The sequence below is a fragment of the Sinohyriopsis cumingii genome, chromosome 14, assembly GCF_028554795.1.
Source record: "Sinohyriopsis cumingii isolate HCF-2022 chromosome 14, ASM2855479v2, whole genome shotgun sequence".
Taxonomy (NCBI): domain Eukaryota; kingdom Metazoa; phylum Mollusca; class Bivalvia; order Unionida; family Unionidae; genus Sinohyriopsis; species Sinohyriopsis cumingii.
Window position 1 is genome coordinate 28,510,293 of NC_142974.1, and position 18,340 is coordinate 28,528,632.

The 18,340-nt window shown below is 39.3% G+C and overlaps 1 protein-coding gene across 1 annotated transcript; it reads left to right on the forward strand.

Annotated features, from left to right (window-relative positions):
- Positions 1 to 1,540: 1,540 nt before the first annotated feature.
- LOC149783490 (uncharacterized) lies at positions 1,541 to 4,422 on the forward strand. The gene has a single exon (XM_089933126.1). It carries the CDS (start codon positions 1,959 to 1,961, stop codon positions 3,288 to 3,290), a length of 1,332 nt encoding a protein of 443 aa, XP_089789252.1. The 5' UTR covers positions 1,541 to 1,958; the 3' UTR covers positions 3,291 to 4,422.
- Positions 4,423 to 18,340: the final 13,918 nt, after the last annotated feature.

An 18,340-nucleotide genomic window follows, 5' to 3' on the forward strand; every position in this document is an offset into this window, starting at 1 on the left:
TTGGCCTAATAGCTTCCATCCAACACTGCTGGAAAATACTGACAATACTGTGCACTCAATCTACCCGGTACTACAAATGTTGTGAAGACACTATATTCAGCATCTACCCTGGAAATAACCTATTGTTAAGTTAGCGGAACTTGTTTGAGTCAGTAAAGAGTTTTATGCTTATGTTTCCCAGTACAACAAATAATCTGGGCCATAAGCATGTACTTCTTTTCTGTGAATATGACTTTAGAAATAAAGACTTCCAGTGCCAATTTTTGTATTGTTATATCAACAATTATTGCACCTTGCTAGAACTGAACTTGAATTTTTTACTTTAATAAATGTTATGTATATTTAATTTCTATTTGTTAGTTTTTCTCCATGACTATACCCAGCAAGTTATAACTGTATTTTGTACATGACCTTGTCCAAAATCAGGTTCACTGTGTTGCTAACTATAGACACTGATGATGTTTTTATTTTGGTACACAAATCATACATTGTTAATATTTTCACAGGAATGTGGGTTTAATTTTAGAAGCAAGCATATTTATTAGGGTCTGGGTCATGATTAATGGAATTCCCTCATAAAAATGCCTAAGCAGAACAAGCACATTTAATGTGCTTAACACCTGCTTTTATTTAGGACATTTGGTCAAGACATTACATGTACTTATATACTAAGTAACGAAGACGGTGTATATGTAAATCTTGCTTTTTCATATTCTGAATATGAATCTAGTCATTATCTCCATTAAATAAAATAAGTGGTTTGGCCACCATTCTTCTCTCCAGGCTTGCAGTTTATTGATTTATGTTAATTTCGGTAATGTCATTGACAAAATCTTTGGCAGACATTTGAAACATTCTCAATAGCATACTTGTGAGGATTACATTATATTTTCTTACATTTGTCTGCATATTTCAAATATTCTGTTTGAAACAATTAGGGTCTCATTACTTTAGGAAATGTTCTGCCTTTCATGGGATTTATTTCAAACATGTAATATGAATTAATGGTGAATTATTATACACAATTTTATTCTAAGATTGTGTTGCTGGCATTTTGTACATTAAATACATGGATCTATCAAAAGCGGGAGTTAACTCATTCGCTTATTTTAACAATTGTCACAGTATTTGCATTAGTAACGTGACCTTATTATTATTATTATATATATATATATATATATATATAGATATAGATATAGATATATATATATATATATTGCATATTTGCGTGAGCAGTTCTATTTCAGTTAAGCAAGTTATGGAAATTTGTGGAGAGAGAGAAAGAGATAGAGTATATTCATTATTTAAAATTTAATCAGAAATACGTATTTGTGTGAGCAGTTATGTTCAAGTTATATTTCAGTTATCAACCTGTATGAGAAACTGGGGGGGGGGAGAAGGAGGAAGATTGTGAAAGATTTGGTGAAATGTTTGTGTCTGTCTCGTGATATTTTGTACGTGTTGCCGATAAGTCTCAGAAGATAAAGACATCCGGAACACGTTTTAGATACCTCATTCCGGTTCTAAACTTTGTATCAACAATATACTCGTGTCAACCCGGAAGATACCTGAATGTGATATACATGTTGGAGGCAGATAAATAGAAACACTAATACAAATTAACAGTGTTAGCTACACATTTATGATTTATTCTCTTTGCAAATAAATTGTGTGTTGTTTTCGCTGAATGGCTACTGCAATCCCAGACTCTTCCTTCAAAGACGGACATGGGTGTTCGATCTGTCTTGACGAATTTACTTCTCCCCGTCAGCTGCCGTGCTTACACTCATTTTGTGAACACTGCCTTCATGGACTATATAACAAAAAAGGCTAGTAGTACCGATAAAACGTTTGAAGAATTTATGTGTCCTGTATATAGAGCAGTGACAAAGCTGGCAAATAAAGAAAGTCCTGTAAGAAAATGAGCTTCTTTATTCCCTATCAGTCCATTTCCTCTAATGGGTAAATCGAAAGTAGAACGGTCCTGCGAAGTATGTTTGAATTCATCAGACATATCTAAAAGCCTTGCTACAAAATTCTGTATTGCATGTGAAGAATTCAGGTGTGATAACTGTGCCGTCTGTCATCAAAATATGAAAATGAGTAAAAGCCATCAAATTATTACCACAAAGGATTTGGAAAATAATCCTAAAAATCGAATAAGATGTACTGAGGGATTTGGATGCCCGGAACATGATAATGAAGATATAAAGTTTTACTGCAGGAGCCACGAGACTGCCTGTTGTGGTACATGTTCTTTTCTTAATCATAAAGCGTGTCAGGATGTGCTAGAATTGAAACAGTATCTTCCACTTCTGTTGAAGGAGATGGATCCACATAAAATAATGGAACAAATGAGGAAATTAGAGGATCATCTCAAGAATTTTCTGGAGATGAATGAAGAAAATATAGGCATTCTGGAGTCACATGTAAGCAATATTTCTACAGAGATCGGAGATATCAGGAAGAATCTGAATGCTGCACTTGATAATATTGAGAAGATGGTAAAGCTTGAGGGAAATCGAATTTGCAAGGAATGGTTAATCAAAAAACAAGAACAAAATCACCATTGTCAGTCCTTGGTAAGTGCCATCAGAAACTCTCATGCACTTTTAGAGAGCGTTGGCCAGTTTGGGTCCGATACACAAAAGCTTTTGGTGACTAGCAGGATGATGAAGCAACTACAGTGTTACGGTGATCAGATTAAAGAGAAGTTTGAAAGAGTGGATAACATCAGAATAAGACGTGAACTCGATAGCAACATGAAAGCGGTACTTTCTAAAGATTCGGTAGGTTTGGTGAAAATAGTCTGTCAAGAGGAGGCTAAGGATTTGCAATTCACAAGTCTTATGATACCTCTTCAAAAACGAACTGTGGAGCTTTCGAGAGTTATTGACCTTCAGTGTCCAAATAAAGGACATCCACTGTACTTTGGTATCGTCCAGTTACCCGACGGATACATAGTTCTGGCAGACAGCAAGAACATGGCATGTTGCATGTATGATTCATCATATAATTTCATCACAAGCTTCATACTGCCTGAACAACCAGATGGCATTTGTCTGATAGGAGACAATGAATTCGCTGTAACAATGCCTGATACAAAATCCATCAAGTTTTTGTCCATTTGGGACCGTTCCATCAGATACACTGGGACGGTAATGACCAAGTATAAATGTATCGGTGTGGATGCCGTCAGCAAGGAGGAGATTGTTGTGTCAGGGCTTTGTAGTGAAACATTGAGTAGAAACAAATGTTACTGGAGCCTTATCACTAAAATGGACATGTGAACTTTCACCATGAATTTGATTATCACGGGCCATTATATGCTTTTGCTGCTCTAGATATGTCCAAGTCACGTGTCTACATATCTGTTGATGGTGATAATACATTGTATTGTTTTGGTCTGAGAGATGGAAAACAGTTCTTTGTCTACTCATGCAGCAACCTGAAGTCTCCAAGGGGTGTAGCACTCGACAGAGATGACAATGTATATGTTGTGGGACACGACTCTAACAACATTCATAAAGTATCATCAGATGGCGTTACACTCCAGATCATAGTTTCCGGAGTTCCACAAAAACCAAGAGGAATTTCCTTCAGTCACGAAAGATCTCATTTCATTATCACTAATACAAGTAAAATTAATAGGAAACTACACTACTTTGTGCACAAATAATACACATGCTGAATGGCATATAAGATGATAGCAAGTCTTTTTATGCACATGAATCAACATAATAAAAATTCAAAAAAACTTATTTTTAATTTTAATTGGCAATGTTTTATTGGGACGTTTATTTTTTTTATTCATTATATTTTGATTCGTGAATGATAAAATGGTGAAAATATATCTCATGTGACCTTGAAGATAATCACCTTTATCCATTAATAATCACCCCAACATAAGTTAATAATCATGCTGCAAATGGAACCAGAACATTGCTGTAGTCAAGATGTCATCAACTTTTAGTTAAATAAGTTAATTACATTTATGGATGGATGAATAGACGGATGTATGTCTGTCTGTCTGTATGCATGCATGCATGTATTTATGTGTGTATGTACGCATGTATGCATGTATGACTGTATGTGTGTGTGTTTGTATGTATGTATGTGTGTCTGTATGTATGTATATATGTTTGTATGTATGTATGTATGTATGGGAGCGTTCTCTCATAATAATTTTATATGATTTCATTTGTTTTATTCATAAAATTCCGTTTCTATTTTATTTCGTACAAAATTATATATTAATTGAAAACAGTATACCTTATGAATTAACTCTCAATAAATACAAAGAAATTTATTGGTAAATCAATTAATCGATTATTCTACGTTATTTGTTTCTCTTTTCCTTACTCATACACATACTAAATTCTAATGGGCAAAATAAATAAGAATTGTTTGTAAAAAAAATAATGGGGTTTCTTTGTTGTAAATTCTGCTTGGTGTTCTTCAAGTCAACACATACAGTATGCTACCTTTAGTAGTTATTTGAATTATGACTGGATTATGAATTGACAAAGTAAACAAGAATAAAATGTTCCGTCTTAAAATAAACCCATAAACATAGTTGTTATACTGAGGATAATCACCCATAACATCAACGATTGATGAGCCCTGTTGTGTGAAGATGTCTGATATTTTGTTTTCATGTGTGTTTGTATATGTGTGTGTGTGTGTGTGTGTGTGATTTGGATTTTTAAGGTAGCTTATGTGCTCTCTTGTACATGTATAGCCGTTGTTTAAAACGTTCTTGAACTCTTTTAGACTTTGTCATGTTTAAGTAAAGTTTTGCAAACTAAAACAGAAAGAAAATTAAATTGCATGTTCTGGTTGAAGTTGATTCAATATCATTCATGGCGTAATAACCAAACCTGCGCATAAACAAGGTCATGTTTTATATTAGTGTCACAATAAAGCATGCTAGGCCAAGTTGGATTCCCCGTTAATCCCATTGCTTATATATTACAGATATAAAACTCATTCATAACAAAATCGTTGGTTGAGTCATAGCCAAGATGAACGTTTGGAAACTGAATGTTTTCTTTGTCAGCATGGCCACCTTTTGCAATAATCAGGATCAAAAGTAGATCCGAGTCAAGCTTTTCTATACACATTTATGCAAGACGCAAAATTAAAATAAAATCTACATCAATAATTCTAATAATCATCAATCATCTAGAAAACTTTACGGTGATGAAGATGCGAACTTTCATTTCGGATCTGATATTCGGATATGTTCATTGAACGGTCGCTTTTTATACCTGTTTGCACTCACTAACGTGCAACGAAACGTATCACCTACTTTCGTATAATGCTTGACTTAAATCCTACTCTGTTAGTCTTTATGTAATATGAGTGTGTGGATGGGGGAGGGATAATACAGAGAGGGTTACCTTTATTCGTATAATTGACAATCTTGTGCAGAAGACGATTTTATTACTTGAAAGTTTTGCAGATAATGGCAACTCGAGTTACTAAGGTGCAATAGGTCAGAGGAGGCAACTATTCCAATGACTGTTTCCAATACAGAAAAGAGTTATTTCCCTGGAACGGAGTCCTAATGGGACGCTCTCCAGCTGTTATAAACTTCTGAGAGATTGGCGGGTGTAAGCAGGGCCAGCGCTACCATATAGGCAAACTAGGCAGCCGCCTAGGACGCTGATTTCAGGGGGCGCATTTTTTAAAAAATTATTGTTTATAAACTTTGAAATTGATATATTGGGGGGGGGGGGGGCGCCAAAATCTAACTTTGCCTAGGGCGCCAGATAGTCTGGCAGGGTCTGGCGCCGGCCCTGGCTGTAAGGTGAAGTTGTTTGCATTTGCAACATGCAAAATGGATAGAATGTTGGTAGACGACTATGTTACTTACCTGTAAAGTGGCTGAAATTTCTTTGGATATTGTACTTGTTGAAAATGTACATGATCTAAGTGCACAGCTAACTAAAATGACTGCACCCGTGTGCTTATAAAATGACTGCACCCTTTTGTGCTCATAAATGGCTGCAACCTTGTTCTCATAAAATCAGCCTGAATCAGTCTAAAGTACACTATTTTTAGCAGTTATTAAAATAGGGAAAATTAATTTTGCCAGACTAGACGATACCAACTTCAGAAAGTGCAATGAATGAATTACCAGATATATAAAATGTGGGAAAAAAGTTGTCTGGTCTTTTTTAACCATTTACCTCTGAAGTGCGGAATGTGAAAATGACCAAGCGGAGTTAGCAGGTTTTTTTTTTTAGAGGTGCACATCTGAAGTAAGGCCAAGCTGTATAATATATAACCCATATTTCACGCATCGATCATACACCAAAATAAAGGAAATTAAAGGTTCCTTTGAACAATAACTGAGATATACAAGGTCTTTGTTTAAATAGCCAGTATAACCAGTGAGGAAACACGGGGAAATTATTTTAATTAAAATTCATACCCTAAGCAAAATACGAAACTGTAGAGCACCACCTAAACGGCTCTTACTTGAAGTTTGGTGTGGTACCTGGAGGAAAATAATTTGTTGGCCTGAAAAAAGAACAGACGTTCATCATATTGAAAGTTTCAGCCCAAGAAAGTCTGATGTTTAAAGAGCAATATATGCATTCAATGATCACACATACCTTTATGCAATGGAATAGGGGTGGTATACAGATAGAAATATTCTCATCCAGTGACCACACACGATTAATATTAGTGTCATTTAGTGTTACTTTTAACATAGCTTTAGTAGCATGAGTCATCTCGCTACGACGTCTGCAGTGTAGCAGTTTATACTAATGTCTAGCACTGCGGCACCATGCCGCAGACATGTAACATCATGTCCGAATGTATAAATCAATCCGAATGTGTATTAGTACTAATGAAAATTTTTTTATTTACGATGCCCCCACCCCCACCCCGGGGAGGAGGGGGGGGGGGGAGCGCAAGGTGGAAGGTTCGCGTAGGGTGCCAAATACCTTTATACCGGCCCTGGCAGCGATCTGCGAAGGCTACAAGCAATTCAAATGAAGCCCGGTATTTTGTATAAGAAACAACGAGATCAATCAAATAACACATACAAACATTATCTCCACAATCGCCTCTAATCTATCATGTATCATGTCAAACTTTCTAATGCGTCCTTCGAAATCGTCAGTAGGTCACACATTAACAGTATTACTTGATGCAGCTGCTGTGTATCTTTCTATTTAAAAGTCTGTCCATTCTCAAAACAATCCATTCCTACTAGGGCTAATGTGATATATACTGTGTCCTAAAAATGGCGTTAAACTCCACAACAAAAGTGATTGCCGTAATGCACGTGTATTTATACCTTAAATGATTTCATCTCTCTATAGAGCTAGGGACAATAGAGGAAACGGTCCTTGAAGAATTTGTAGGAGAAACGAGGGGGAACCAAAATACAGACCTCGTAAAACAAGACAAAGATCAAACCTTCAACACTGAGGCATTTATAGACCCGAACGACATACCCACCTCACACAACAAAACCGCTGAATCTTCTCAAGGTATGGAGTGGGTCAATCTCAGTCAACGGTGGTGGTGCAACTTTTCAACCAGTCCAAACAAAGAGGATAAGGGAGCGGTAGAAAGACGAGCAGCTCTTTTAGAGCGCAATAAATACCATGCACTGCAAGACCTTTCGGGGGAAGATAGCATACCCTCCGAGGAAAGTGGAAATCTGAAAGAAAACGAAGAACATGAAACCCAACCCAACAAAATCGAAATAACCCAAGTACCACTTCTAAAAGAGGCAACCTGGATACGAGGAATTAAACTCTGATGAGAGGGAATAAAACCTCAGCAGCAGGGAGGGTGAACAGACCATTTTGTAGGAACGTCCAAATATTGAAAATAAGCCTTCCTACGAACAATCGAAATATATCAAAACGTCGACAGATTTAAAAAAAAAAAAGCGTTGATACTTTACTGAGAAAATCTCTATGGAATTTCCAGTTAATATTACTCCATTGTCGTTGGTGATTTTTTTCTAGTTTATTATGCACGCGCTTTACACAATTACGTCTTCGCGAGGTCCCACCCTCCCTGCTGCTATATTAATTAAATCATTATGTTATAATAAAATGGTACATCCAGGAATCTCATACTGCAAGGATAGCTCGAGAACGATTAGAAGCAATCAAAAAATTTCTTCCTGTTAGAGATTCATTTAGAGAAAACCTACAAGCGCAGCAACAATCACAAGTTGAGTACGAAGAAGACACTAAAAGGTTATTTAAACCCGTCACTGCAGCTACTAAGAAAGCTACAGCGGCTGTTGAATAAATCATATGGGGAGATATTGAGGATGATGAGAAGAGGCAAAAGGGTATTTTTCCAGTATTAGAACAAACTGCAGCGCAGACTGAAAAAATAGCAAGAAGAACCAAACAAACAAAAAAGATTTTACGAGATCTTCCAACTGATATAGCTGCAGCTCAACCTCCACCCGGTGGTGAAGGTATTGGAAAACTTCGTACTGAAGTCTCCGACGTGAGAAAAAAACTTGCATCTGAACCTAAACCAGTTGAAGAAAACTTAGAATTAATTGCAAAATTTAACGAAGGGTTTATCGAAGATATTAGAAATACTGAAAAAGCTGATTTACCCAAAATAATGTTATTTGGTATATTTAATAAATATAATATTTTAAAATCCCGTCATAAAAAAGTAAGTAATGATAATCTTATTAGATGGATATATCGCGTATATAGAAACAAAAAACAGGCTAGAGGTCCAGAATACAAAAATATTGATAAAGAAGTAAAAAGACTTTATAAAGAGAGACTGAAACAACTAGAGCAAGAACAACTTTCCCAGCAGGAACCTTTATATCAACTTCCTCCACCGCAGCAGGAATTTTCATATCAACTTTCTCCACCGCAGCAGGAATTTTCATATCAGCTTCCTCCACCTTTACAACGTAGAACAATTTCTACGCCGGTAGCAGCAGAGGGGGCGAATCGGACATTTTGTCCAATCGTTATTTGGCTTAATTATTACTTTCTGCACTCAACGATCTAGTGTCGTCAGCGCCTGGTAAAAAAAAAACGACGACGTCGTTGGGGGATCGTCGCGTCGTCATTTGGTTTAATTAACACCTTCTGCGCGCCGATCCCCAGCGTCGTCAGCGTCCGGTAAGCACATCGACGACCGCGTCGATGTCATCGCCCCCTCTGCTGCTAAGTGGTTATTTACAATGATCTTACAAACAGAGTGATCACTAACTCCTCCTCTTGCAGATCAATTAGGTTATTTGACTGATCGGTAATTCTAAAATTAATTCTCGTTAAAAACCGATCATGGCATCGCATATAGACCGGATTAATCGGACTCTCAACGATTAAAAATCCCGGAGGGGCTGTTGGTGAAAATGAATAAAGGATATATCCCTGTTGAGCCTGATTTGATTGCTTGGTATCCACCTGGTAACTTCCTTCGATAGCATCACACACTAGATTAATCGCTATCACCGATGCGATATTTACGTTGTACGGGGCAATATGCCTACCATCATCTCCGTTATCGTGTCTGAGGATATAAGTTGATGGGGGTGGCATCCGCGGGTGGATTCTTAGGCCATCCTAGTATGGTTCTTATTGAACTGTTATAAATATCAACCATATACCCCGGTGTGCTTATTTCAATCGTCGACGATAACGTCGGTTCATGAACCGTAATAGCGATTTTTGATTCCTTTCCTGTGATCGATTTTATTCTGCGTTGAAATTCTTTATTGATTTGCTCTATTTGGTATGACCCAGTTGGTATTGTAACCTCCTCCCAGTCTGGGGTCCCATCGGGTTTATTTTTCCGTGCAAAAACCAGCGAGTTATTAGGTTGTTGTCCGTTAAATGCGTCCGCTCGGATATTAGGCCAACTGTGATATACTCGCAATTTTGCCAGCGCTATTTCCTTTACTGGAACCGGTGATGGAAAGTTTACACTGAATTCGGGTTTCGTTGATGTTATCGATATCATATTTGTTTGTACCGGAGTGGTATTCTCCGCGATCCGCTGAAGTAATTGAGACCCTTCGGGGTTCAGCGACATTATTATTATTCGTTGTTTTTAGTGTCTAATTTTAACAACCAGGTGGTTCCGGCTTCCAGTTGAAAATCCTCGATTTTTGACATCGCGGAGCTATACAACTGGACCATTGTGGAGAATTCAACATCGGATACGAACAAATTATCAATCGATAACGAGATCAACCCGGATAATTTCGAGTATGCGTCGGATACTATTTGATGTTTTACTGTATACTCGTTGAGTTTTTTCTGAAAACACGATGATATCTTCCTAGTGATTGCGTTGGCAACTCCAGCAACTGTTGTCATTGCGGAGACAGCGATTGGAACAGCGATCGGGGTTATCGTGGTCACCGTGGATAAAATAACACCGGCGCCAGCTACTATACCCGATACCGAGTACACGACCGCGTCGATGGCGGTTATTTTTCTGCGGTATTTTTTTATTTTTGCACGGTATTGTTCGGAAAGCGTTTTCAAGTTCGCGGAAAATTCTTTTGCGGTATCGAATCGATATTGATGTGACGTCGGTGATACCTCTGATTCAATTTCCTTGGTGGTCATTTTTATTTTAAAAGAGCTAGTGTTTTTAATTACTTAGATTCGCTGCAAATTCCACATACCATGTAATGTTTGCCCGGGCTAGATTTCTATCAACGGCATAAATTGTAAACTGTTCAGTTGCGTTCCTGTCTATAATTGTTGATATTGTATTGTTAAACCCGGATGAACTCGACGATAATATATTAAACTGCATCATTGAAACCAGTGTCAATCGATAAATACCCTTGACAGTTGCGGTAATATTTACTGTATTCTGTGTAGGAGTCCAATCGAATGATCCATGCCGAATTGTGTATACTGTGTTGATGATGTTCTCATGAGGGATTTTTATTTTTTCGAATTGCTCTGCTACTCTCGGTAGTCCGTCTTTAATCGCTTCAACATCAGTTTTAATCGTTCCTATTTCCTGTATATGCGTGTCCACATCTTTTTTGTTCGCTGCAACCCTAGTAATGAGTGTATTTATTTCCTGTATATGCGTGTCTATACTTTTTTTGTTCGCTATAACATTAATTTTGAGTACTTCTATTTCCCCTTCATGCACGTCTATACTTTTTTTGCTCGCTATAGCATTAGTGTTAATTGTTTCTATTCTCTGTCCATGCGCGTCTACATTATTTATGATCGTTACAACATTAGTTTTGATTGTTTCTATTTCCCGTGTATTCTCGGTCATACTTTTTTTGTTCGCTGCAACATCAAGTTTGATTGTTCCTATTTCATATGTATGCACGTCTATGCTTTTTTTGTTCGCTGCAACATCAGTTTTGATTATTCCTATTCCCCGCCAATACGCGTCTACATTTTTTTTGTTCGCTTCAACATCAGTTTTGATTGTTCCTATTTCCTTTGTATGCGCGTCCACACTCTTTTTGTTCGCTTCAATATCAGTTTTGATTGTTCCTATTTCCTGTGTATGTGCGTCCATATTATTTATGATCGTTGTAACATCAGTTTTGATTGTTTCTATGTTCCGTCCATGCGAGTCTACATTATTTATGATCGTTGCAACATTAGCGCCGATTGTTTCTATTTCCCGTTCATGCGCGTCTACACTCCTTTTGTTTGTTGCAACATCAGTTTTGATTGTTTTTATTTCCTGTCCATACGCAGTGATATCATTTATAGTTATTGTAATCTCATCCGGCTTGGTATTTTTTTTACCAAAGAATTTATCAAAGTTGTCATCGATCCTGTTAACATTTTTTCGCAACGGGGGTAAATTGGCCGACATCTCCATAAGATCCGAAATAGCATTTGTTATTATTATAAAATTCGGTTCGGTTGCCGTCGGGGGCCCCCGAAAAAAACTATCGACAATGTGTCGCACATCGTCGAAATGCGTTAGCGTCGACATGAACTGTTTTTCATGCAAGTTAAATTCACTACGTAAACCTTTTAACGAATTTGACATGGTTATATAATTGTCGCCAAGTGTACTTATTTTTCCATTTATCGTCAAGATGGATTCACCCGGTTTGAGTCGTCCGTCGCTGGTATACAGCGCGATAGTGTCCTCGGCGGCATCACGCTGTCGTATTAAAACGTCATTCAGTGACACATTACCGGATTTCAATTTACCCTGGCGGTCTTGAAATACAACTATTTCGCCCGGGTCAACACTTGTTAGATTCAACATATCAGCGATTTCATCCTCAATTAGTTTTTTTATGTCGGCGGCGGCCGTTTCCGTGGATTCTTTCAGCGCCGAAACCGGTCGCCCCCAGATATCAATCATTATTATTGTAAATGTTATTCTCTAAAATCCGTTGAGCTTCTACGACCCCACTAGTGTATTCGTTTACAACCATATGAGGTGGTTTTCGCGATGATGAAATCGCCGCAAGTACGTTCAATACCTCACGGCCACATATCGGTGGGTCACTTAACTGCTGTGTTGGCAGCGTGGAATAAAAAACCGGGGCTGAACACGCCCGGGCTGAACACGCCCGGACATACCGCATGAACTCTTTCGGCGGGGCTAACCCGTATGAATCAAAATAGACGATTGCACGCGGATCAATCGCGTACGCAACCCAATGAGTTCCCGCTCCGGAGGACCCATCGAGGTTAATTATGCCTGTTTCAGTATTCCTTGGGGCCGCCGGTAATTGATCCCTCATAAAAACACCTCTGAAGTTTTTTATCGCTAGCGCGTTTGCGGCGTCTATTAAATCAAAATTAGACATTGGAGTCATTGACTCCCGAGTTAATAAACGGTTCCCGGTAGTCTTAGACCCTTTCCCGAGTACCATGAATACGGGGTTCCCGGTAGTCTTAGACCCTTTCCGGCCACGGGTCGTTTTTTTTTGTAGCCTTTCCCGGTTGCCTTCTTCAATGCCATCCCCGCCGCGGTACCAACGGCCCCCAACGCAGCCGCCTTAGCCACTGCTGGAGCCGCCGCGGCAATCAATGCCGGAATCTCAGCTAACAGCGGAAATATCCCACCGGTCTTTTCCATGTTTTTAATTGCTGCGGCCGAGAAATCTACCTGAACACCCTTTCTGTTCTTCATCGCATTATTGAAATGTTTTATTTGACGCGCCGTCAACGATATCTTATGATTACCACCCGCCATCTGCGACGGCTTCAGCGTTATTGTGGTTCCGCATTGTTTAGCCGACTTTGATCGTAATTTCTTGACTTGACCATCAGTCAACTCTACACTGACTACACTATACGACATTTTATTGTAAACGCGTTTGTGTTTTCAATTACATGTTTTCTACTGGTGCATCAATGATTCTCATTCGTCCACCAACACCTTCTAGCAGCATTGATTTATCGCTGAGAATGACAGCAACCGCTCTATAATTAACATTACCCGGGGCTATACGAGCTCGGAAGTGTATATCAACGACGGATTGTCTCGTTAAATCAAGATGTTCCAATGAAAAATAATAAATCGGATACAGCTTTTTAAAATCAAGTTGTGATATTTGCAAACCAGTGTCGACGTTTTGATCACGACCCATATATGACAGCAATCGATGGTACACACGTGCGACATGGTTGTCGCCGTAATTAAGCTGTATATCCTCGGATGGTTCCTGTTGTCCGTTTATTCTCAGCGAAACATCCCTGACTCCTAATTGATCAAATATCATATGGCTGTGTTCTTGACTGCCCAATCGGTTCCTATTCTGTAGCGCTATGAATATATGACGCGGGGCTGAAACACCCTGTTTTGATGCCAGGTGCCATGTAAACGTATCGGCGACGTTATCTTCTTTAGCATCAGTTGTTACCGCTAGCCAACTCAACAACGATTTCCCTCCCTGTTCCATAAATGATAACAATCGTGCTTCCGTGGTAACTGATGGAGTCAGCACCGGCATCCACAATGCCATTTTAGTTAAAACGACTTTACCGGCAGCGACGCCAGCAGCATGCCATATTGCATTGTTATCATCGCCCCTTCGCGTCAGCGCGATTGTGTGCTTGGCCCCATAGATAACCCTCCTGACATTTCTGCAGAATCCAAATATGTGATGGAGTGGAATCGCGCATGAAAACTGCCGGCGTGGTCTTTTTAGCATCGACATTCGTGCTGCGAATCCCACATTGTAATTATCGTTAAGACTTTTTATAACAGTGAAATCAGCGCCTGGTTTTGCTCTGCGATCTGGATTGGTTGCTTCAACCCGGTCAACTGCGGTATCTTTTTCCACTAGCACGTTAACGTACTGAAAATGATCAGCGTTATCGGCGGAGTCCTTCGCAAACATCATAGATGGGCCCGCCGATCTCGTATAATCGTCCGAGTATCTCGCTAACCCAATTATCGTCGTTGCAACATCAACCTCGCGTTCTATTGACTCAATTTCTCGCCCGTCAATAAGATATCTGGCGCTCTCAAATAACGCCATGATACCGTTGTTGACGAAACCAACTCGAACATGATCGTTATCTGCGTATGGTGCATTATCGGCAGCATTTGTCACGAGTTCTCCCTCAATTTCGATAAACGCTTCACATGGCAGAAAGTATCTACTGGTATCTTGGACTTGAAGTTCAATTCGCGATCGTAGGTCAGGTTGCGCTGCATAATAAGAATAATATTGATAATCGCGGACAGAATCATCCCTGCGCACTGGGGCATCCATATCAAACGCGGGATCAGCGGTTCGCGCAAACATTTTATTATTTATCATGTTGATGTTTTCAATTGCGATTTTCTTTGAATTCTGTTTAAGACCACTCCCCCGCTATTGCGTTCATGGGCGCGTTGGTGGATGACTGAGCCGCCAACGACTCTAGTTTTTCTTCCACGGCGTTATTTATTACTTTACTGACATTTGCAGGCATCACTGTCGTTGATGGCATTACCGGTGGTTTCTGTTTTTTTCTCCTGGATTTTACCAACGACATTAGTTTGTCTCGTGCGGCAGAAAACGCCCTTCCGGCAACATCTCCAATGGCACTAATACCCTTATCACGAATAACATCAATAGCCTTCATTCCTAATTGTTTGGCTAACGGCGCTACTTTTGGAGCCATTCTTGTAAATAACCCCGCAATGGTACTACCGAGACCATCTCCATAGTACGCGCGGTAAACAGGCAATCGCGAGTTTACCACGTAGACGAGTACTGGTTTATCATGGTTGTAGTGTATGATCATCCTTATTAAAAACACCAGTTTTCCAATTAATCATCCACGAGTTCGTCTATGAGCGTTCGATATGCATTAATGTCCATAATACCGCCTGCAAATAAACGCTTGCAAATATCAGCGGCCTCATTGATTATTTCCGTAGAGTTATTTCCGGCTCGTTTTCCTCCGATTAGTACTTCCAGCCGTGATATATCACTGAGAACACTATTAGGGCAGGTAACGCCGTAGGATTCTTTACCAACAGAGTATCCTTTTCCTTTTTTTGGTGTTATACTCTTAACTTCCTTGTGGAATGCGTCGTAATCGGATTTACTACGATGTGGTAATGCATCTTTATGTTTACTCGCTAAATACACTATTCTTGCCCAGTCCTTTAACGACTTTATATTTTTCTCGTAACCGCTATTGATATGCTTCTTATCTCGTATGCTCTTAGCAAAATTGTTGGCAGCAAAATTAATTAATTCTTCCCTGTTGCTGAAGTCTCTAATTTGATCTATTGTGCTCTTCTTGAGTACAATACGGGGTATATTCCCCTCTTTTTCTTCCGGTATTTCTTCTTCTGGTGTTTCTTCGGGTATTTCTTCTTCTGGTTCTTTCGCAGCAGCGCCTAGTTCTTCCTCGTCGGCCATTGTAACATAAGGTTCTTGTGGTTCGGTTATAGCGAGTGGTGGTGGCCTCCGTGTTGTAGCAGCCGCTATTTTTGCAGGGAGTGTTTCTAAAGACCTTTTTGTTTGTTCTGTTTCTGCCGCTATCTTTTCAAGCGCACCAAGAACGGGTACAGTTACCGCCGTAACATCCTTAGTCGCTTTAGTTACCGGGGCAAAGAGTTGTTCGCTTCCAACAATAAAATCGGTTTGCATTTGTTGTCGCGTTTGAAGTTTCTCTCTCACTCTGTCTCGTAACGGTATGAACTTTTTAAGCGCTGCTAGCCGCTCTCTGGCTAGCCGAGTAGTAAGTGATTCACCTACCATTATTGTAAATTGATCCGCAATTTTCTAATTTTCCGCCGAGTGTACCATCGGGGGCTCCACGGAGTTTTCGTCTATAATCCTTCTAATGTTTTTGATCTTACTAGAAATCTCCCGGCGTCGTTCATAAACACGTCCGAGTTTTTTTCGTATTATTTCAACGGCAGTAAATAGTCCAATGAATGCATTTGCGTCATTGTGGTACAGGTTCTCATTAATCGTATGTTGTAATCGTTTTATAAAAAAGTACTCGCGGGCCAGGGTAAAACGCCCCCGTTTCGACTGTTCGTTAATAATCTCATAATCGGATAATATTTTTTCACTGTCGAGACCATCAGATAATTCAATTCCTTGATTTTTTAATTTTGAAATCTCAGTTAATATATTATTGATGTCTTCGATATTCATTATTCTTATAAACATCTTATTTCTAATATCAAAAATTTTAATAAAATTATTGGGGGTCATTTTTGACCCCGTTTTTTGTATGGACAGTACAATGCCGTAGATCTCCACTCGAGTGTTGTGGCAGATTACAGGCATACATGGACAGTACAATGCCGTAGATCTCCACTCGAGTGTTGTGGCAGATTACAGGCATACATGGACAGTACAATGCCGTAGATCTCCACTCGAGTGTTGTGGCAGATTACAGGCATACATGGACAGTACAATGCCGTAGATCTCCACTCGAGTGTTGTGGCAGATTACAGGCATATACATATACTTAATTAAGGACATTCACATCTTGGAACCCCAAAGCATACATCTCCGAGAGGGAGGCCTAGGGTGACAAACGTCATCGTAGACCGCCCAGAAGATATGCTTGGGGGACATCACTACATGTACTTAATTAAGGATGAATATATTTACAATGAAATGATTGATGGATGATGGGACGACACAAGACAGCACGAACATAAAACGACGGGGCGGAACTCTACGGCCAATTCAACCAATCAAAAGCAACCCAATTAAATTAACCCGGTTGCATGATTGTGAACAAAAGACAACCACACGCCCGGGTCAAGAGCGTGGGTTAGTTTTGATTAGTTGAATTGGCTTTCGAAAGCCCCAGGCTTATAACGAGTCATCTTATATATAAAGTGACTAATACAGCGGCGTCAGTCACAAGGTGTGTGTTAATTTGAATTCCCTTGAATCGTTTGAATCCTTAAATACTTATTAATGGTGTTTCACGGCATTTAAATGAAACCAAATACTCAAATAAAACATTAAAAAAAAGAGTACAGCTGTTAGATAACAGCGTGTATTTCATTAGTTTTCATCGTAAAATGATTAATTAATCGCAACATTAATTGGACTTCAAGGGACGTAACTCTTGTCATGCGACGCTATCACAAAACGAGTTATCTCCCTTTGATGTTATATATGAAAATCGAATTCTGTGTCCGGTCCTTTTTGAGATCGCTGTTTGATATACTCGTTCTGCAGCAAATCGTACTGAGGTGATACAAATGTCAAAATATTTTCCTGCCTCATTCATCGACTGAAATATTTTTTCCTCGTGAGTTGTTGTATCAAATGATTTGACACCCCTTGTTGCTTTTGAGTACTTACCAGTTTGGCCTTTTTTACTGTTTTCACTCTGAGAGATGGCTTGCAAATTACACAGTCTGTTATTTTGAGGGCATCCATCAATGTGATCAATAACGAGACTATCTTTGATCAATCCGTGGAAACATTCATAGATGATTCTGTGACAGAGATATTTTTTCCCTCCAGCAGTAAACATCAAATATCCGTGATTGTTTTTCCATCCAACCGGCTTCTTCAGTCTGCGGTTTCTAACAATACCGTCGCGAGATGCCTCGTAATTGACGAGCAGGGGGTGCGGCTGAAATTCTTGGTCCATTTGTATAATAATACTACTTGTCTAATTTATTATTTGGTTTAATTATGAATCTTTCAACGTAGTCTTGGGGGGTTTTGATGACGGAGTCAGCGGTGGGGTCAATGACGGCGTTTTTAATTCGTTTGTCATAATAGCGTTTTAGTTCCCTGTATCGCTTTCCGCCACAATTAATACACAACTGGGATTTTCCTCTTACACCGACGTGGCAAACCAAGCACGGTAGGGGGCCAAGAGAACCATTACGAACGCTTTGTAAATGATATCCGCAGAATTCACCT

Excerpts from the sequence above, each read along its gene's own strand:
- LOC149783490 (XM_089933126.1), top strand. The coding sequence starts at position 1,959 with ATGGGTAAATCGAAAGTAGAACGGTCCTGCGAAGTATGTTTGAATTCA.